The sequence below is a fragment of the Anopheles merus genome, chromosome 3R (genome assembly GCF_017562075.2).
Source record: "Anopheles merus strain MAF chromosome 3R, AmerM5.1, whole genome shotgun sequence".
Lineage (NCBI taxonomy): Eukaryota > Metazoa > Arthropoda > Insecta > Diptera > Culicidae > Anopheles > Anopheles merus.
This window is the reverse complement of record NC_054084.1, coordinates 23512682-23534540: the sequence shown is the minus strand read 5'-3', so window position 1 is coordinate 23534540 and position 21859 is coordinate 23512682. Positions and strand designations below refer to the sequence as shown.

At 41.5% G+C, this 21859-nt stretch overlaps 1 protein-coding gene across 3 annotated transcripts in view; it reads right to left on the bottom strand.

The window, feature by feature from the left end:
• LOC121595435 overlaps positions 1-21859 on the bottom strand; it is a 107676-nt gene that overhangs the window by 43394 nt on the left and 42423 nt on the right. For all 3 annotated transcript variants that reach the window (XM_041919429.1, XM_041919430.1, XM_041919431.1), the window contains exon 3: positions 15785-15820. In XM_041919429.1, coding sequence (XP_041775363.1) covers positions 15785-15820 — 36 coding nt within the window. The remainder of the gene's footprint in view (positions 1-15784; positions 15821-21859) is intronic.

Below are 21859 nucleotides of genomic sequence, written 5' to 3'. Positions count from 1 at the left end.
GGAAGGGAAGGGAGGGGAGGGGGGATCCAAGAATGAAATTCCATGGAATTAGCCCAACAAACGACATTGTGGAGCGACTGAGACAACAAAGAGAATTGGTGAATTTGATTTAAAAAAGAAAAAATGCAAAAGCAAATGCAATCGTTTCAAAGAGTGATTCCGTGGCCTGACGGGGCAGTTCAGTGGGCATGTATGGTGGCAGACAACGTTGTAAAGGTTCAATTCCTGGTTTATAAGATTTTATCTCAAAAGAAACATCTTTATCTGTGGTATTAATGAATTTGATATACTGATCATGTTTGGAGGCTATTGTGTTTCCGCAAAATACTCATGGATGGATTTCCTGTGATAAGATGATTGAATCTGCTGTCAAGTTTGGTTTGGTTATTTTTCGTACTACTTCACTTCGTTTTGGTAAAATATAATTTCCATTTACATTGTCTTGTATTGGATGTGAAATCAATCCGTTATCAGATGAGAAGTACAGGCGTCCCCCGAGTTACGACCCCCTCGAGTTACGACGATTCGCAGATACGGACGATTTTGATTTTGACAGTGAAAAGTTGTCATCGAGAAGAAATTGATGTATATTTTTGAATTTCTGAGCTGATAACCGTTACACACAAATTTCCAAAGATTCCACAACTATCCGATATTGAATATCTATACCGTGTAAACGACTTTTTGTGTAAAATTAATACATTATCGAACATTGTTTCAAATAAAAAACACGATTTCATAGATTTCGACTCTTCAACTTCGGATATAAAATTTAGATTCGACATACGACTTTTTCGACTTACGCCTTGCGTTGGGACTTTTTTCTGGTCCCAAATACAGTCGTATCTCGGGGGACACCTGTATATCATCCAATTAACATAATCAACAATACATCTGTGCTTTATGAGTCTTTTCCTAACAGTTCGTCACAAAAAATGGATTCTACGTCTTCTATTATATGAAATTCGTGTACAATGGAATAATCGCCAAAGTGAATTGTTGTCACAGCAGTACCTAAAGTCTCTGATTCATGGTCACTAGAGCTTATCAAAGTTAATTTTTTAGATGTATTGATCTTGCAACCTGTTTTTAATTTACTAGCTTTAAGTACGGATACGGTTGCTCCTGTATCTATGATGAGTGTGCTATAGATTTCCTTTGCAATTTCTATTTTAATTTTAACAAAATTATCTGCATCAGTGTTTATGGTTAATATAGGACAGCTGTGTCAAACTCATTTCATCAGAGGGTCGCAAGTACAGATTTTCAGTGATTCGCGGGCCGCAAAGTTGAGAATAAAAAATATACCTCAATATTTATATAAAATACTGTTTAAAATCATTATTGTTAAACAAATTCACTTTTTGTACTCCTCGCTTCAAATCTGGAATCGTTTCTTATTCATAAATTTGCGATGTTATTTTCCATTGTGCTCTTTTCTATTAAAAAAAAGTTTAATATACTTTTAAAGTCACATGCAATCTCATTTTATCCTTATTATTAAAATAGGATATTTTTCATTTGTCGTGTTCTCACACGGCAGTTCTGTTAGAAAATATCGCTCAATCCAACTTTTTCACTGAGGTAGGGGAAATCTAGCGGCCTGTTGCGAATCTATTTATAAGCAATCCGAGCTGGATGAATAACAAAAATATTTGCCTGAAATTTTTTGACAGTTCAAGAGAAAAATTGTAATAAATCGTGTTTAAACATTAGTTTTCGCTAATTTCCAATTGTTCTGGTGGTATTTTCATTTCTAATAACAAGAACCCGTTGTTAATGAATAATTTTGTTAAATTACGATATTTTTATCCGACGCAGATTCGTGGTGTGTGAGCCCAAAAAGATTGGCAAATATTTTTTTGACACTTGAAGGGAAATGATTTGCGAATTAATGAAAGGACTGTGTGAGCTAACCTATTAATTAGCTATGTATTGCAGGACTTTGGCATTTCGTTTATTTTAATCCTTAATGTAAATCCTTTTATCTTAAGCATAATCATTTCATTTTGGTTTTGATTTTCGGGGAGGTTGCAAAGTACAATTCGTCTTGTAGAATGTGAGATGCAAATAAATTCAACTTGGCTACAAACGCTTTCGATAAGTCGTACATATTGGATATTAACTGATTTTATGGTGAGATTATTATGAAAAAAAAAACAGAAGTGGCTCCAATCGAATATCAAAGATGTAACATACTAAGATCGGAGCCGTACAGATCTGTTCGGAGCAATTCGGACCCGACTGAAGCCTTTACTCGGCAGTCAGAGGCATTAAGATCGGTAGGACCGTCAGAAATGGTTCCGGCTCCAGACTAACCGCTCCGTGCGACAACCGATGACTCCAACGGTTCCGAATGACTCTAGATGGCTCTATAGGCTTCGGACGGCAACGAGCGAAACTGTTGGTTTAACAATCCATCACTAGTTGTTGCAAAGTTTCCAAGTGTGTGTATCTTGTTATTTTCATTCCTATTTCGTTTCTAGACAGACGCAAATCTGTTTTTCCATATAGAATGTGCAATCGAGTCTGCACAAAATTATGCTAATATTCAGAATTTAATCGAAACATAAAACGTATGAGTTTGCATTCGATTTAATGTTTCTTAAGGGTCTCGGTTTTTCTGTACGAACGTGTAGAATAAGTTTGTTAGATGTTATGGGAACATTAATGTTAATTTCGAAAAATATAGCGACACAATGATTGTTCTTCTCTGGAAAATTGAAAACACTTCGACAAATAGTAATAACAGATTTTTGGTTTGCAGTGCTTTTTTCAGTACTTCTCACAATATTCTCGCGGTCCGCATTCATTATCGACGGGTGGGCCGCCAGTTTGACATACCTGATAGGGTAAATGTACCTATAGTGGTGGTATTGCACTAAAATGCGGTCCATACGGCAAATTAAAAGTAATTAAGTTATTTTCGTCAGTGTGAAATGTTCTTTAGCCTTTTACAAAGAATTTAAAAGATAAATGGGACCATTCCGTTACTTAGTGACCGAAAAATCCATTATTTTGTGAAATGTGTCAACATTTTTCCAAAATCCTTAAGATTTCATAACGAAACTCATACTTCTGTTAACGTTCTAAATGATCACATACCCACGCAATTACTAGTTTTTCAACATGACTGTTATGAAATGTTATTGTTTTACTAAAATTATTGGTCTTTTGACCATATTTATGCATTTTTAAGTGTTTTTTACCATAGTGCCATTATAGGTACACAAAACAGGCATGTTCCTATAGTGGTTATAGTTATAAAATCAATAAAAACAGTTCGTTTTAGATTTTTTCGATGATTTTTTTTGACATGTCGTACTGTTGTCATTAAAATAAGCAACAGAAATAAATTTTCTGTAAGTAATGTACCAAACAAAGGCCAAAATTCGCTTATCTGGCTGAGTGAAAAAATCAACCTCAAATCAAGCTTTATCTTCCGGGTGTGGGTTGACGACAGGTGTTATTCAGTACTTTAATCAATATTTTCTTCAACCAAATTCATACATTTTTTACGATCAAATTACGAAAGAAATCATTATTATGGAAGCTATCCTTGCTATTCATACAAAAACAACTTCGAAACTAAGTTTCATTGATGTTATACACTTTTTAGGAGGTATCTTTGTTTACCACCACTATAGGAACACAATACGACGACTATAGGAACCATACCACCATTATAGGTACAGTAACGGACAGAAAGATAGGACCCTTTTTTTTCAACGCACCGTGCACTTGTTTTGCCACGTTACTTGTGTTTGTGTGTATGTGTGTGTGTGTGTGTGTGTGTGTGTGTGTGTGTGTGTGTGTGTGTGTGTGTGTGTGGTGTGTGTGTGTGTGTGTGTGTGTGTGTGTGTGTGTGTGTGTGTGTGTGTGTCTGTGTGTCTGTGTGTCTGTGTGTGTGTACGTGTGTGTGCGCGAGTGCGCGGGTTTTTGTCTGAAGAAACGTAGCTGGACATGGTTTCATATTGCGTTGAAAACATTTTGATTATGTGTGCGTGCGTGCGATCACACTTGGATAAAAGCTAAAGTTTGCATCGATAGCAGCGAATGTTCTTCGGACGAGAACGCAGGTGTGCTGTTTCATGAATGTGATTGCGACAGCGGTGCGAAATGGAAACGCGCACAATAGCAATGAACTCGGCATTCCCTCACAGGTGTTTCGCCAGTGTACGCCATTGAAAGGCCTGCGTGCATCTCGTCGTTGAACGTTGTGTGCGCATGGGAAACTTTGTGTGTGCATTGAGCAAGCGCGCAGGTGTTCTTTTCAATGGGCGTTTTGTTTCATGAGCGCGGCAGTATTCTGTTCGGTTTTGAATGGGTAGATGCTCACTCGCTTACTCATAGATAGTTTTTATCCATACGCTTTTTTGCTGCTCGACAACGATATGATGCATCGCGTATAAAAGCAGAACGCAGGCAGTGCACGGCATCAGTCGTGTACAAGTTTTTAACCAGTGTGTTCTTGACGGTCTAAGCAAGCAATTTTTATTACAATGGGTCGCGGTAAACATTGTACCGATTATCAGCGCCATATCATTAAGCGAATGGCGGCTGCTGGCATTAAGCGCAGAACGATCGAGTTCGTGATGGAACGATCGCGCACCTTTGTGGCAAACGCGCTTCGGTCAACCGAAACGCGCAAGTCACCCGGACGTCCTCGGAAGACCACGGCGGAGGAAGACCGTAAGATCGTAAACATATCGAAGAAACATCCGTTTAGCTCGGCACCAGAGATCCGAGGCAGACTGAAATTGGCGGTGACGCCGAGAACAGTTCAGCGAAGATTGGTCAGTGCCGGGCTACTCGCGCGAGTGCCAGTCAAAGTGCCCAATTTAACACCTGCGCATAAAAACGCACGGGTGTTATTTGCAATTGAGCACATGTTCTTCGATGAGGAGGATTGGCGCAGGGTTTTGTGGTCAGACGAGTCGAAATTCAATCGACAGGGGTCGGACGGACGCAGGTTGGTTCGGCGCCCTGTTAATTGTGCTCTTGATCCGAAGTACTGCTTCAAAACTTTCAAGCATGGCGGTGGTAGTCTCATGGTGTGGGGATGCTTCTCCTACTATGGGATGGGTCCGTTGGTTCGAATCCACGGTAATTTAAATCGGTTTGGGTATCGAGACATTCTTGATACTCATTTGCTATCACATGCTAGGGAAAACCTTCCTCGGTCTTGGATGTTTATGCAAGACAACGATTCTAAGCATACTTCCGGGACCGTCCAAACTTGGCTTGCTGACAACAATGTCAAAACAATGAAGTGGCCTGCCCTTAGCCCGGATCTCAATCCCATTGAGAACCTCTGGGCAATATTCAAGAAGAGGCTGGGTAAAAACATACCGGAAGATCTGGATCAGCTCTTCGATCACATGCAAGAGGTGTGGAAAAACATTCCACCTGAAACGATCCAGAATCTGGTGATGTCGATGCGTCAACGCATGATAAATGTCATCGTGGGCGACGGCAATAAGATCAAGAACTGAGCTTATTGCATTTTTGAATAGGGATCACTGCTCGCGAGGGCGGTGGTCCTGCTAATTACAACAAAAACCTAACCCAAAACACAAAAAAACTACTAACAAATCTATCCGAAACGACATACTTGTGAAACAAACACACACACCAATACACATTCAAACATACAAACACACAAACACACACACACACACACACACACACACACACACACACACACACACACACACACACACACACACACACACACACACACACACACACACACACACACACATGCACACACACACATACACACACACAAACACAAACACATACAAACCACACATAAACTTGGCCCAACGGGTGCATGGTGCGTTGAAAAACCAATGCCCTATCTTTCTGTCCGATACTGTACCTACAGTGAAGATTATTCCGAGAAAATTCAAAAGGCCATTGGAGAATCTGGTAAAGTAAAAACCCTTGGGCAAATGGAGACTGTCGAAATTCGCTATTTCGATGAAGGGACAGAGGCAGCTGATGTCGAACGAGAAGTGCGAAATCAATTTACCTGCACTGAAGGCTGTAAATTATAAGTAAGAATGAAATCTTCTTTCTCGGGTATGCAGACTGCTGTCGTGAAACTTCCAGCAAAGCTAGTGCCGGCGATGACAGCAGTAGGAAAAATACAAATAGGCTGGTCAGTCTGCCCAGTGCGGGTCAGCACTCCGAGCAGTAAATGCTACCGCTGCTGGCAAACGGGCCACATCTCGCAAGACTGCAGGGGTTCAGACAGGAGTAAATGCTGTCTGCGTTGCGGAGATGAAGGTTACTTCGCTTCTGCGTGCCAAAAAACCCGTCGATGTGTGTTCTGTCCAGCTCGATTCAACGCGCATCATTCGAGTGGAGCATTCTGCCCAATGATGAAAAAAAACAACATTATGGAAGCAGTCCAGATAAATCTGAACCACTGTGAAGCAGCCCAGGACCTCCTGAGCCAAGTATTTTTTGAAGAGGTGGCAGATATTGCTATTATATCAGAGCCTTACAGGGCTCCAATCGGATTTACGAATTGGGTGGCTGATAAAACTGGCGCAGCAGCAATTTGGGCGATACAAAGATATCCCATTCAGCGGGTTGTTTCAAATACGTTCGAGGGCTTCTGCATAGCCGAAGTTAACGGAGTATTCTTTGCCAGCTGCTATGCACCTCCTAGCTGGGAACCAGAAAAATTTAATGACAACAACAGCTTTAACAATCTATGTGTAGCGCTAGAGGGATGCAGTCTTTTGGTGATTGCCGGTGATTTTAATGCCTGGGCTGTCGAATGGGGGAGTAAACGGACGAATAGCAGAGGAGAGGCAGTGCTCAAAACTGTTGCCCAACTTAATGTAGTTCTGGGAAACGTCGGCTCAACCGCTACCTACAGCAGAAACGAAAGGACATCTATAATAGATATTACGTTCTGTAGCCCATGTCTGGCCTGGCACCTACAATGGCGCGTCAGCGATACTTTTACAGGCAGCGACCATCGTGTGATACGGTATGCTGTCGACAAGGGCCATAGGAGTAAACTAACGTTGGCGTCGACAACCTTCACGCTAATCCCCGATGTAGCAATGTGGATAAACCGGAAACACGGTGACGTGGATTATTTTGTCACGCAGATGCTTTCTGGCCACGGGTGCTTCAGGAGCTACCTCCACAAATTCCGGCACGCCTCTTCACCTCGATGCCCAGTATATAAGGACAAAGTTGAGACTGCGGAACATGTAATGTTCTACTGTCCACGTTTCCTAGAGGAGCGCCAGCTGTTTGACACGAAGTGCAGAACCGCCGTAAGGCAGACCAACCTAGTGCAGATGATGCTACATAGTGAAGAGTTGTGGCAAACGTTTTCCAACAGTGCTAATTGGGAGGCAATAGCGACAGCGGTAGAGCGCATGAAGATACCCCCGCACTTATGCAGGCTGTTGAGGAATTATCTTGACGGTTAAAACTAATTCCATCACCGCAGGCGTACCCCAGGGATCAGTGCTTGGTCCCACACCCTGTGGAACGCCATGTATGATGGAGTACAGACCCTCCCCCTCCCTCTTGGTGTCAAAATCACTGGTTTTGCAGACGACATCGCTCTCACCGTCTCAGCTGTGTCTATTGAGGAAGTAGAGCTGCTCACCACTGTTGCAGTCGGTCGGATCGACCGGTGGATGTGGGATGTAAAGCTAGAGATTGCGCATGCGAAGACTGAGTTCATTGTCATCAGCAGTCACAAGGTGCACCACAAAGCATCGATAACGGCAGGAACTATAAAAGTCGAGTCTACCAGATTGCTGAAGTATCTTGGGGTAGTCATTGATGACCGACTGAAATTTAAGAGCCACCTCGAGGAAGTCTTCAAGAAGGCCATATGCTGCGGTTACGAAGTGGAAGGCTCCCTTTATACGGCATTAAGGACGTATGCAGCCACTGAGTGACTGATGAGCGGTTAGCAGATGAGAGAGCGCCAGACGCTCGTGGGACACCGTCGGGAACACAAGGGCTGATCGTTGAATAAAGTATTGTGTATTGTTTATTACATGTTCGGTGTAATATAAATTGTATACTCTCGGCCATCCGAACACAACACCATGAAAACAGTAAATGCACTAGTGGCATTCACCCCAAACATTGGCGGACCTAGTAGCAGCATTAGGCGCCTTCATGCTAACTATGCCATCTCGTTGTTGAGGTACGGAGTGCCGGTTTGGGCGCATATACTAAAGGAGAAGCAGCACCAGAACACCGTGAATAAGGTGCACAGAAAGTTGGCCATGCGTGTTACTAGCGCGTACCGTACCATTTCGTACGAAGCGGTATGCGTTATTGCGAGCATGATGCCTCTCTGCATCACCCTCGAGGAGGACTCGAAGAACTTCCGGAAATCGCGTGCGGGGAATCTTTCACCGAGACTGCAAAGAAAGCCTCAAGGCAAGCATCGATGCGGCAATGACAGAACGAGTGGAGTAGTTCGTTGAACGGAAGATGGACCTACTTGCTGATTCCCGACGTTGCAGCATGGCTAGAAAGGAAACATTGTGATGTGGACTACTTTGTCACCATGTTTCTTTGCGGCCATGGCTGTTTTAGAAGCTATCTGCACAGGTTCAATCGCGCTTTCCGTTTTAAGTTCTGTCAGCTGTTGTATAGCAGTTTTCGAGCAGCTATCTAAGTAGGTATAATATACAGGTGATTAACAAGGCTAACAAGGCTGATTTTTTTCGCTTCTGCTTCTGAATGAAGATTTTAAGAGTGTTTTGAGTATTTGTAAAGTTAACAGAAAGCTTGTTTGAGCAAAAGTTTTCAACTGTTCTGTCAAAAAATGATGGTCAAATTTGGTTATCAAACATGCTTTGCGACCACCTGGACTACATACACTTTAATGCTATATTCCATACCCTGATCTCTTTAATGCACTTTGGGATAAATGTAAACACCACCTTGTTTTGCCATTTCTCGAGCAGGTACTCGAATCTAATTCTAGCTTTGCGGCTAGAATAATCTGGACTGAAAATTGCAGGCTAGTTTTATGTGTGGTTTTGTATGAAGTGTTTACATGATTTTAGCCTCCAACTGTCAAACTCCATACAAAAAACTGACTAGAATCGTGAAGGGTACCATTATTGAGATTTTCTGACTGCCAAAGAACTGTCAAACTCAATTCAGCTTGAGTCGTGTTGAAAATCATGCTGAAGAAATAAAAAAATATTATGATGAAAATAAAATATCCGATTGATGTTCAACACTATTTTCAAGCGTTGAATAACAATGTTTACATTCTAAAGTGACTTGGAAAATTCTGTAATATTTTTTTATTTCTTCAGCAATAAACGGTTCAGCTCATTCTGTCTCCAACCGTCGATGCGATCGGATGCTTATCACGATCGCTCCACAGCAACAGATCGAAATCGCTTCAAAGCCGAAAGTTCACCGACTGCCCTTTTAGTAGTATCACTGTGTGTCCTGGTGGTGAGTGTGAAGTCCTACTTGTGTGTAACGAGTGTGTTTCGTATAACGCACCACATGCCTAGCGTAAGCAGTGTGGCAAGTGTGTATTGTGCTGAGTGTGTAGAGTGTAGAGTGTACATAGTACCGTTACAGTCTCCGCCTTTGTGAGTAGACATCAGTGCGTGATGATAGGTTGATGACAAAGTTCTAGTAGTTTTGTACGTATTAGTATTTTGTTCTTGTTTTTTTTTCTCTTATTTTTTTTTTCTTATCTTGCATTTCTCTCCGCGGTATTTCTATTAAATAATTATATCTGTTTGCCCCCAACTGTTGTGGCCAATATGGCCAATATGGAAATTGTAACGATTTCCTCTGATGAAGGGTTCACTACGGTATCCCATAAGAAAAGCAAAGCACCCGTAGTAGTAGAAGAAGGAACCAGTTGCAAAAAAGTTCTTGCTACCGTCACACCAATGTCGACTGACAAAGCAAGACATCGTGAATACCCATCTTGCTACCGGGGAGACTTTCGTGTCTTCATGATGCCCGGAAAAAGTGAGCTCAACCTAGTGGCTATAACTGCATCCCTGCATAAAAGCTATCCTGCGGTAACCGATGTATTTCGTGTTCGTACTAACCGGATACGAATCACCGTTAGCGACCGAATGCAGGCGAACGCTATAGCAGCTGATCCACAATTCACTGATCACTACCGGGTGTATATCCCAGGTGGAATAGTTGAGGTAGCTGGTGTCGTAGAGGATCTGGATATTCCATCCGAAGAACTGCTAAAGTTGGGAATGGGTGCTTTCCGGACTCTTTCCACTCCAGGGGTGAGGGTGATTGCGGTGAAACCACTTTACACCTCTTCCACAGTAAACGGGCAAAAGACGTACACGGAAACAAAATCAAAGCGCGTTACGTTTGAGGGAACTGTACTCCCTAGTTTCTTGGTGTACGAAGGACTCCGCATTCCTATTGCAAGACCCTTTGCTCCCAAGATTCCAACATGCGAGAAATGTAGTGAAATCGGTCATACAAAAGACTTTTGCAGCAACAAATTTAAATGTTTTAAATGCCAAGGTCAACATCCGTCCTCGGATTGCACTGCAGCGCCATTCAAATGCGCTCAATGTAAAAATCATTGGCGTGAACTAAACGAGTGCCCGGTGTACAAGAAGTCCCAAAATGAACTAAACAAAGCCCAGTACCAATTGGCCCGTGGGTCATATGCTGCAGTTCTAGCGAATGGTAGCTCGACCGAAAACACATACACCGTGCTAGCTGAAGAGTTCACATCGGTAAACCAGGAACCAGTCCCTAAAATCTCGGAGGTGATAATAAGAGTGAAGAGATCCGTGAATCGTCGTCGTCCTAGGAAAACCCCTATGAAGGCTACGCCTCCTAAGGAGAAGAAAACTTCTCTACGTTATGAGAAGAAAAATTCTCCTCCCCAGGCACCACCTCGTCTAGCACGTGCCCCTCGTCCCAGAAAACCTAACAATCCTTCGCTGGACGAGGATCTTCCATTACTCCCTTCTCCTTCCCTCCCCCGAAATCCCCAGCCCAAGCCTGAGCCAAAAAAGAAACCTCGACGAAAGGTTCAGTCGCTGTCCATATCAGAAATGATTGACTCAATGATTACAGCGCTGGCTTTTCCAGAACCATTGAAAAGCATAATTGCTATGACACGACCAATGTTGATCAGCGCAATAAAGCAATGGCTTGGGCGATGGCCTGCTTTGAGTTCGTTGGTACAATTGGAACATTAACCCGTCCATGGCTAACATACTCCAATGGAATTGTAGAAGTTTTCTTGGAAAAATAGATATGTTTAAAGTAGAGGTAAACAAGCACAACATAGATGTATTTGTCCTATCAGAAACTTGGCTTTCCCCTGATAAAAAAGTTACCTTCCACGGATATAACATTATACGCCAAGATCGAAACACTATAGATAGGGTTAGGCGTGGTGGGGGAGTACTCATAGGAGTACGAAAAAACATACAATTCTTTCGAATACCCCTCCCCTCATTACTAATTATTGAATGTGTCGCAATCCAGGCAAAGATAGACGATCTTGATTTATCCTTTGCATCTGTATATATCCCACCGGAAGCCGAGATTGAACTTGAGAAGATCAAAAAGGATCTTGAAATAATAGCATCTGCAATGAAAACACCTTTTCTTATCCTGGGAGATTTCAATTCTCATGGATACGACTGGGAATGCACACGAGACGACTCACGTGCTCCAGTCATTAGGGACTTTTGCGACAACCATAGATTGATAATATTAAACTCCGGCGATGCTACTAGAGTGGCAGGGCCTTCGGCGCGTGACAGTGCAATAGACCTGTCTCTATGCTCAGTGTCGCTTGCTCTGGATACTTTGTGGAAGGTTATCCAGGACCCTAATGGCAGCGATCACTTACCGATTGAAATTAAAATCACTACTGGAAGGCGCCCAATCAATAGCATACCGGTCAACTACGACATGACAAGGAATATTGATTGGACGAGATACAACGCACTTATGTCAGTGAGGCTGCCATCTGTGACATCCATGTTTGACCCACTAGTGGAATACAAAAATCTCGTAGACTGTGTAAACGAGTGCGCTCTTGCAGCCCAAACAAGAGAGCCCCGCCAAATAAGGACGCATACCAAGCCTCCCACTCCTTGGTGGGACAGAGACTGCCAAACTGCATACGTAGCGAAGCGAAAGGCATTTGGACAATATAAACTCCATGACTCCATTGCCTTATACGAAAAGTATAAGGCACTGGAGAGAACATGTAAAAACTTACTTAAAGCGAAAAAGAGAGGATTTTGGCGCAAATTTGTCAAAAACCTCCCGCCTGACACTTCGCTACGTGCGTTGTGGACAATGGGTAGAAGGATGCGAAACAGCACAATTACAAATGAGAGCGAAAGATTTTCAGGAGACTGGCTTTATCAGTTCGCCGAAAGAGTCTGTCCAGATTTCGTTCCAACGCAGAAATTTGAACAACATGCGCCTTGCAGTGATCCCAGCTTGGATGCACCTTTCTCCATGGTCGAGCTATCCCTAGCTCTCCTTTCTTGCAATAATTCTTCCCCCGGACTGGATAAGATTAGTAGTAGTCTTCTCCGAAACCTTCCAGACGTGGCGAAGAAGCGGATATTGATGATAGTTAACAAAATGATAGATCTCAATATAGTCCCGCAAGAATGGAGAGAGGTGAAAGTAGTCGCCATCTTGAAACCCGGCAAACCGTCATCAGAGCACGGGTCTTATAGACCTATATCCCTACTATCGTGCTTGCGCAAATTGTTCGAGAGGATGATTCTTTTTCGATTGGACAACTGGTTGGAGTCTAACAACTTGTTGTCCAGTACCCAATTTGGTTTCCGCAAAGGTAAGGGTACAAACGATTGCTTAGCGCTTCTTGTCTCAGAAATAGAGCTGGCACATACTCGTAAAGAGATGTTGGCCTCTGTATTCCTAGATATAAAAGGGGCATTTGACTCAGTATTGATTAGCATACTAGGTCAAAAACTTCAAAACGCGGGGTTAAATCATAAACTAAACACTTACCTTTGCAACCTCCTTTCTGAAAAAGCAATGAATTTCGATAATGGTCTCGCTCAAACAAGACGGATCAGTTATTTTGGACTACCACAAGGGTCCTGTTTGAGCCCCATTTTATACAACTTTTATGTAAATGATATCGATTCATGTCTTGCCCCAAACTGCAACCTAAGGCAATTGGCAGACGACGGTGTTGTGTCAGTCGCTAGCAACGACATCGTAGGTCTTCAAAATCCTTTGCAAACCACGCTGAACAATCTGGAAGCGTGGTCAAACAACCTAGGTATCGAGTTTTCCCCAGAAAAAACTGAAATGCTTATTTTTTCATTTCACTACGATACACCAAAAACTAGGCGTGAGAACGTGAACAAACCAAAGTTTGACATATATTTATATGGAGAAAAAATCACGATTGCCCAAACTTTTAGATACCTAGGGGTTTGGTTTGACAGCAAAAATGTGTGGAGGTCACATATGGAACAACTGGCAAGAAAATGTGCCAAAAGAATTAACTTCCTCCGAACAGTCACGGGATTCTGGTGGGGTGCACACCCACTAGATCTCCTAAGACTGTATAAGACAACGATTTTATCCGTCTTGGAATATGGTTGCATATGCTTCCATTGGGCATCCAAGACGCATTTCATAAAACTAGAACGCATACAATATTGTTGTCTTAGAATTGCGCTGGGATGTATGAAATCCACCCATAATATGTCCCTAGAAGTGATGTCTGGAGTGATGCCGCTAAAACTACGTTTTGAACAATTATCGCTTCGCCTTCTACTTCGTTCGACAGTATCTAATCCACTAGTGATTGATAATTTCAAATCCCTACAAGAGGCAGGTTCTAACTGCAAAATCATGAAGATATATCAGGATTTTGTATCTTTACAGGCTAACCCTAGTGCTTCACAAGCAATCAGCTGCGCCAATCTACCGGAGTCCTACAATTCCCTTTTGGTAACTGATTCCTCTTTGCAAGAGGAAACAAAGAACATACCAAACGATCTTCGCTGGAGGACAATTCCCAGCATTTTTGTGAACAAGTATGGCCATCCCAACGAAAAACAATATTTTACGGACGGATCCTTTTCAGACGTGGGCACGGGCTTTGGTGTATATAATACATCCAAACAAGCCTTCTTCAAATTGAGACAGCCATGCTCAATATTTGTCGCAGAGTTGGCTGCCATATTTTACGCGTTGCTTCTAATAAGCGCGAGCCCTCCGGATCAATATTATATATTTACTGACAGTCTCAGTGCTGTCGAAACTTTGAAATCCGTGGAGGCGATAAAGAGCTCTGATTACTTTATTAAAAAAAATCTAGAAACACTAAGCTCTCTGTTCAATAAAGCGTTTCGAATATCGCTTGTCTGGCTACCTGCTCATTGCGGAATCCCTGACAATGAGAGGGCAGATCTCTTGGCCAAACGAGGCGCCTCTGAGGGCGATTCCTTTGAACGATCGATTCAGCCTCACGAATTCCTCCGCTTCCCACAGCAATTATGCATGGCTCGTTGGCAGAGCATGTGGGATGCCGATGATCTCGGGAGATTTCTTTACTCCATCTCTCCTAAGGTGACACAACGTCCATGGTTTCAAAGCCTACAGGCAGATCGTGGATTCATTCGCATGACATCAAGACTCATGTCAAACCACTATGCGATGAATGCACATCTACAACGTATAGGGATCGTCTATACAAATGTATGTAGCTGTGGCAAAGGATTCCACGACATCGACCACGTCATATGGTAATGTGTGGAGTTTGAAACAACAAGACCCGCACTACTATCGACGGTTCAAGCAATAGGGAGGAACCCTGAAGTCCCAATACGTGACATCCTTGGTCAAAGGGACTACGAATACGCGAGAATTCTGCACAAATATGCTAAGGAGGTTGGCATCACCTTGTAATCACGTACCGAACTTATATGTTTAGAGACCCAATAAATGTATAGGTATGATCATGTATGGCTTAGGGTGTATGAGCGTTCGTGTGCATGGGTAGGTGTCTGCATGGGTGTGCGTGTGTGCATGTGGATTTTCTTTATATCCACATCTACACACGCATAGCCATGTGGACACTTATTGGTGTTCTCGCGCGTACATATTTACCCGGTTATGTATGATTGTACCTATTAGCATATTTGTTAGTAGTAACCTTAGTGTGTAGTATATTGTCTACGTTGTATGTTAAATTATGTTTAGTGATCCTCGGGCAGTCTGAACACATAACCGACGGTTGGGGCAGAAGCTCACCACCATGACGAGCTCAGAGTGGTGATTTAGAACAACCAAGCCATCGCGGAGCACTAGACAACCCGGATGCTGGAAACCATCGCTCACCTAACACCTGTAAAATACGGTGTCGATGCCATATACACTAAATCCCTGCTCCCTTGGATGGGAATACTGGAATTCCCCATAGACACTATGGAAAGAGAACGGCTGGCATACAACAGAATCCGAGCCCACCCGGAATAAGGTGCACAAAGCCGAGCAAGGAAATGTGCTTCGGCCAGCCCATAGATATTAAGAAATACAATAGAACCAACAATGTTAGATTTAAGTCTAGTCCATAATGATACGGCCAACCAGGCCGTCCTTACGAGAAATAACAAAAAAAACGGTTCAGGCATGCAAGCCGGCTTCAAACGGTGAAAAAATGATAGCTTGAAAAATTAAAATTTTAGAATATATCTGAATTTTAGAATAAAAAGTTGTTTGAGTTTGAAAATGGAAAACATACCTGATTATATCCAATGACGTCAAAAAGCTTCCGTTTCTATAAAAAAAAAGAAAAGTTTTTTGAAAACGCACGGCCTATTGAGAAATCTTCTGCATTGAGAAGAAATTGGATTGAACGTATATTTGTATGGTTTGGAATCAACTAATGGATTAGTACGATCGCTTAGAGAAAAGTTGCACATCGATAGTGGATTTGTGCATGCATAGTAAAAGAATATTTGAAATCTTATTATAGTTTGAACAAGTCCCTAAATCAATAATCAGGTGAAATTGGTACTCTTACGATTGGTCTCGTCTCGGAACATTTGTAAAATATTTTTGTTTCAATTTTATCCAAAAATATGTCTAAACACAATAAATCATAAAATAAATTCAAGAAATAATACTCCAGTTATTATATTTTAACTATAAAACATGCGCTGAATCTTTATTTATGTTAAATAAAAACTCGCAAAACCCAAAATATGTTCATAAAGTATAGGTATTCAGATATATACGCCATACTCCAATATACGTGACTTCTTTATACGTAATATTCTAAAATATTACAGTTGAGGAAATTGTGCTGATTTGGCCGATGATAGGGACGTCACACTAAGCGTAAATATTGGCGGAAGCTGAATTTCAGCCAGACAATCCAATAATCTTTTGACGGAAAGTTATGATATGAATAACATGAACTGAAATAGCATAAAACTTGTGGAAAAAAACAGTTGCCCTTGCTATTAAGACTCGACGTAAAGCACTGAAGAGTCTCCAACGTCCAAGAAAAACAGACAATATTTTTACTCCGCTCTTGGACGATCAATACCGAGAAGCCAGTCGGGATCAAGTGAAGTCGTCAAATTGACAAAAAAATCTATCTTGGGGTAAATTTGTTTTTAAAATTAACCCTAAGACAACCACCAAAGTAATATTCCAGAAAGTAGCAATTTTATCCGGTAAAAACCACAAATCTGCACGAATCATTCTAAAAACAGAAAACACCATCATTCCACCATCAAAAATACCTAAGTGTTTAGCAGTTCTATTGGCTGTGGAATCTGCTCCAGCATCGACTATAGCGCCATCCGGCTACCAGACCATTCTTCAATTTTTACTGCAGAAGCAATAGCCTTGGTTATGGCTGCTGATGAAGGTCTACGCAGAGACAAACCCAACGTGATCTTCACTGACAGTGCAAGTATCCTTCAAGTACTTGAATATGGAAATATCCATGACCCGAACATCCAACAACTCTGCAATATACCGATTTCACACCAAGTCACATTCTGCTGGATTCCTGGTCACACAGGAATTCATGGAAACGAAATAGCAGACCGACTAGCAAATGCAGGACGTAACAACCCGGTCTGCTGCCATAATACTCTTCCACGCCGTGATTTCATTCGCCTACGCAAAACCTTCATCGCCATTTGCTGGAATAGTTATTGAGTTAGCAGTAGCCGCTCTTTCCTGAAAACCATCAAGACCACAACACCACCATGGAGAGACCATCCATCACACCCAGACCAGAGAATCATATCACGACTCCGGATAGGACACACCCAGCTCATCCACACTTTTTTATTGTAAAAATCCAGCCCACCACTATGCAGTTTCTGTGGCGTCGACATTACCGTCCGTTAAATCTTAACCGAACGTCATGGATATATTGCGTAATGCATCACCTGCAAGTTAGGCCACAGCATCGACCCCATCCTCCTACCAGACAGCGATTGCCAGCGTAAACTTTTTAAATTCCTTCGTATTACTAACCTTTATAAGGATCTCTAACCAAAACCACATTTGTAACATTCATTTTTTTTATTAAATCAACAGATAATAACTTCAAGTAACAGAGTGGCTGATAAGTCCCCGGTCTAACAAAGAAAAACACATTTTTTTGTCAAAATTCATTTTTATTATTCAACATAGTTCCCTTCAAGAGCGATACAACGATTATAACGACCTTCCAATTTTTTTATACCATTTTGGTAGTACTCCTTCGGTTTTGCCTCAAAATAGGCCTCAGTTTCGGCGACCACCTCTTCATTGCAGCCAATTTTTTTCCCTGCGAGCATCCTTTTGATGTCTGAGAACAAGAAAAAGTCGCTGGGGGCCAGATCTGGAAAATACGGTGGGTGGGGAAGCAATTCGAAGCCCAATTCATGAATTTTTGCCATCGTTCTCAATGACTTGTGGCACGGTGCGTTGTCTTGGTGGAACAACACTTTTTTCTTCTTCATATGGGGCCTTGACAAAAGTTGCTTGACAAAAGACGCTCTGTCTCTCAAACTAATTGACATACAGACGTCAAATTTTGACACGAATCATTTGAAGGTTGGTACTATATAAAAATAATACGCATTTAATACTAGCGGCGCAATCTATGTGTCAGACCGGGGACTTATCAGCCAACTTGTTAAGCAAATGACTTGCAAAGAAGAATGTTAAATTTTAACCTTAGAATTAATCTATCGATTGAAAGAGGCAAATGAGACCAATTGGCTCAAAGTCTCTATTGAAAAAAGGAAACTAAAAAAAACAATACTTACTGATGCTGCTGCTGCTACTACTGCTTCTATTGCTGCTTCTGCAGCTACTGCTGCTTCTGCAGCTTCTGCTGCTTTTGCTGCTGCTGCTGCTGCTCCTGCTGATGATGCTACTGCTTCTGCTGATGCTGCTGCTGCTTCTGCTGCTGATGCTGCTGCTGCTGCTTGAATTTCTGCTACTTTTGCTGCTGCTGCTTTTACTGCTGCTACTGCGTCTGCAGCTTCTACAGCTTCAGCAGCTTCTGCAGCTTCAGCAGCTTCAGCAGCTTCAGCAGCTTCAGCAGCTTCAGCAGCTTCTGCTGCATCTGCAGCTTTTGCTGTATCTGCTGCATCTGCTGCGTCTAATGCTGTTCTCTGTAATAGAACGAAATGATAAATAATGTTTCAGCAAATGTTTCATTTATGGGCAGGTCATCCATTTTGTATGAAAGTTTGATCATTCACAACTGAAAAGCATTTCTCCTCGGTTCTAATAGTCGTATAGATTTCAAAGTTTTATTGATGATCTGTTTTGATTGCTGGGATGTGTTCATAATTATTAACGACCGATTCGTACAAAAAGTGTAATTGCTGACAGAGAGTGACATGTTACAGGGTTACACACTTTATCTCAAGACCGCGGCACCCCTTCCCGAATCTGTCTTAGCCAATGCCAAGACTGCGGTATGATGCTTGAAAACGTTGATGATACCAAGGTGGATTTAAAAATATCAGGTGGTGGACTCTAGTGCATTTTGACAAATCGTCACTTGACGTAAGGTCCCCAGTATTCAAACTTTGTTTACATTCATTTAATTTGTTCATATAATTGTTGTTTATCTACCCCATTTTTTCGATTAAATATTCTTTAAAAATATATTACTTTGCGACTTTGCGCAAAGACTTCTGCTTCCAAATATATTGGACTTTGCGAGTTCTTATTTAACATTAAAACATAGAATAAAGTGTGTTATTTTGTGTTATTCCATGAATTTATTCTATAATTCATTGTGTTCACGACATTTTTGATGATAAATTGTAAGAAATCATTTTTTTTTCAATTTTCACATTATTTCCTCATTATCTACGAGCCGCATGGACAATTTACGTGAGATTAGAACTCTTACACATGATTTTAAATTTCGTGCATAAACAAATCATCAAATCTTTTGTTAATATATCTCATTTTTACGATAAAATAAATAGACACACAAAAATGCATATAATAACAAAGAAATCTGTTCTATTTGCTAAGCTTTGTGTGCGGAAATCAATGGTTAACGGTTTTAAAATGACGTAAAGTCCCTCTACTATAGCGACCCCCCAAAGGCCCTAATCCACCACCTGATATTTTTAATCCACCTTGGATGATACCTGAATTCATCGGATGCAATGCTGAATCTGCGGCACATTTCTCGAACACACTGTTCCGCGCCGAGGACATGCGGTCGAATATTTGTTTACACATATAACCTTTGTGTACATCAGTGTACTGAAAACAACCAATTATTTTTTTCGTATTTTTACCAAAGTGATTCCAGGTGGTCTCATAACATGTTTTTATAACCAAATTTAAATATCACTTTTTGACAAAATGGGTAAAAACTTTTGTTCAAACAAGCTTTCTTGAGGCTTGACGAATACTCAAAACACTCTTAAAATCTTCATTCAGAAGCAGAAGCGATAAAAACCAACCTTCTAATTTCACACACCTTGGGATAAGCCCACCTGTATATTATACCTACTTAGATAGCTGCTCGAAAACTGCTATACAATGCAAACAGCTGACAGGCTGAAATTTCAGCCTACGAACTTAAACCGGAAAGGCCCCCAATATTGGTTATCCAATGCTTCAAAATCTCCCTTACCGTTCCAGAACAGTCCTCCTTCAGATTTACAATAATATTGGGTCTTCCGGGAACATACCGGATGACTGGAAAACCTGCTTCACAATTTCCGCCCCATTTCTCTCCTGAATTGCATTGGCAAAATCATGGAGAGAATGGTAAATAGAAGACTGACACAAGAATTAGAAGACCGAAACCTCCTTAGTACCAATCAACACACCTTTAAAGGTGGGAAAGGTACTGAGACATATTTTGCCGAAACTAATGAACTTTTAAAAACATACTACTCAAAAGGCCGCCACATTGACTGTGCAATATTAGATTTGTCAAAAGCTTTTGACAGAACCTGGCGACATACAATTCTTGAACAGCTCAATATGTGGGGTATTGGAGGACGCATTACAGCGTACCTTCAAAGCTTCCTTTCAAATCGCACATTCAAAGTTTTAATTGGAACTCATTCTTCTGACGTACATGGTGTTCCCCACCACCCCAAGGGAATGGTGTTCCCCAGGGTGCCATTCTTTCTCTCACTCTTTAATGATTAGTGTAGAATCCCTCTTCCGCCCCATGTTCAGTAACATTAAATGTTTCATGTATGCTGATGATATAGTTCTTGTCTCAGCATCCAACAATAGAACCGAATCACGCAAATCTTTACAAGAAGGAGTCAAAATAGATCAGAAATGGTCATGTTGGACAGGTTACACAATTTCACACTCCCAATCCAAAATACTTCACATCTGCAATAGCAAATATCATATTCTAAAACCCATAACATACAAGAACTCAGTAATACCAAACAGACGCACAGACTTTTGATCGCCACATAACATTTAAAGCACATACTAACAGGTTGGCTGATAAGTCCCCGGTCTGACACATAGATGGCGCCGCTAGTATTAAATGCGTATTATTTTTATATAGTACCAACCTTCAAATGATTCGTGTCAAAATTTGACGTCTGTATGTCAAATAGTTTGTGAGACAGAGCGTCTTTTGTCAAGCAACTTTTGTCAAGGCCCCATATGAAGAAGAAAAAAGCGTTGTTCCACCAAGGCAACGCACCGTGCCACAAGTCATTGAGAACGATGGCAAAAATTCATGAATTGGGCTTCGAATTGCTTCCCCACCCACCGTATTCTCCAGATCTGGCCCCCAGCGACTTTTTCTTGCTCTCAGACATCAAAAGGATGCTCGCAGGGAAAAAAATTGGCTGCAATGAAGAGGTGGTCGCCGAAACTGAGGCCTATTTTGAGGCAAAACCGAAGGAGTACTACCAAAATGGTATAAAAAAATTGGAAGGTCGTTATAATCGTTGTATCGCTCTTGAAGGGAACTATGTTGAATAATAAAAACGAATTGTAACAAAAACAAAAGTGTTTTTCTTTGTTAGACCGGGGACTTATCAGCCAACCTGTTACACGGGTCAAAAGAGAAGCGAAAGACAGCTAAGAATACATGCGTTGGAATTGTAATAAAAAAGTAATTTTATTTATCCAATTTGTCGCGCACATATTCTGAGTTCAAGATGTTGATTAGAACTGCCTAACCTTGCCTGATTTTCATGTTATATATGTTCGGTTCCCTACTTTTCATTGTTTATGCTATGGTTATTATGTTTATGCTACGGTTATTTATTTATGTTGGATGTTTGGCCAGATGTGGATACGGTGCGTTGTCTTGGTGGAACAACACTTTTTTCTTCTTCATATG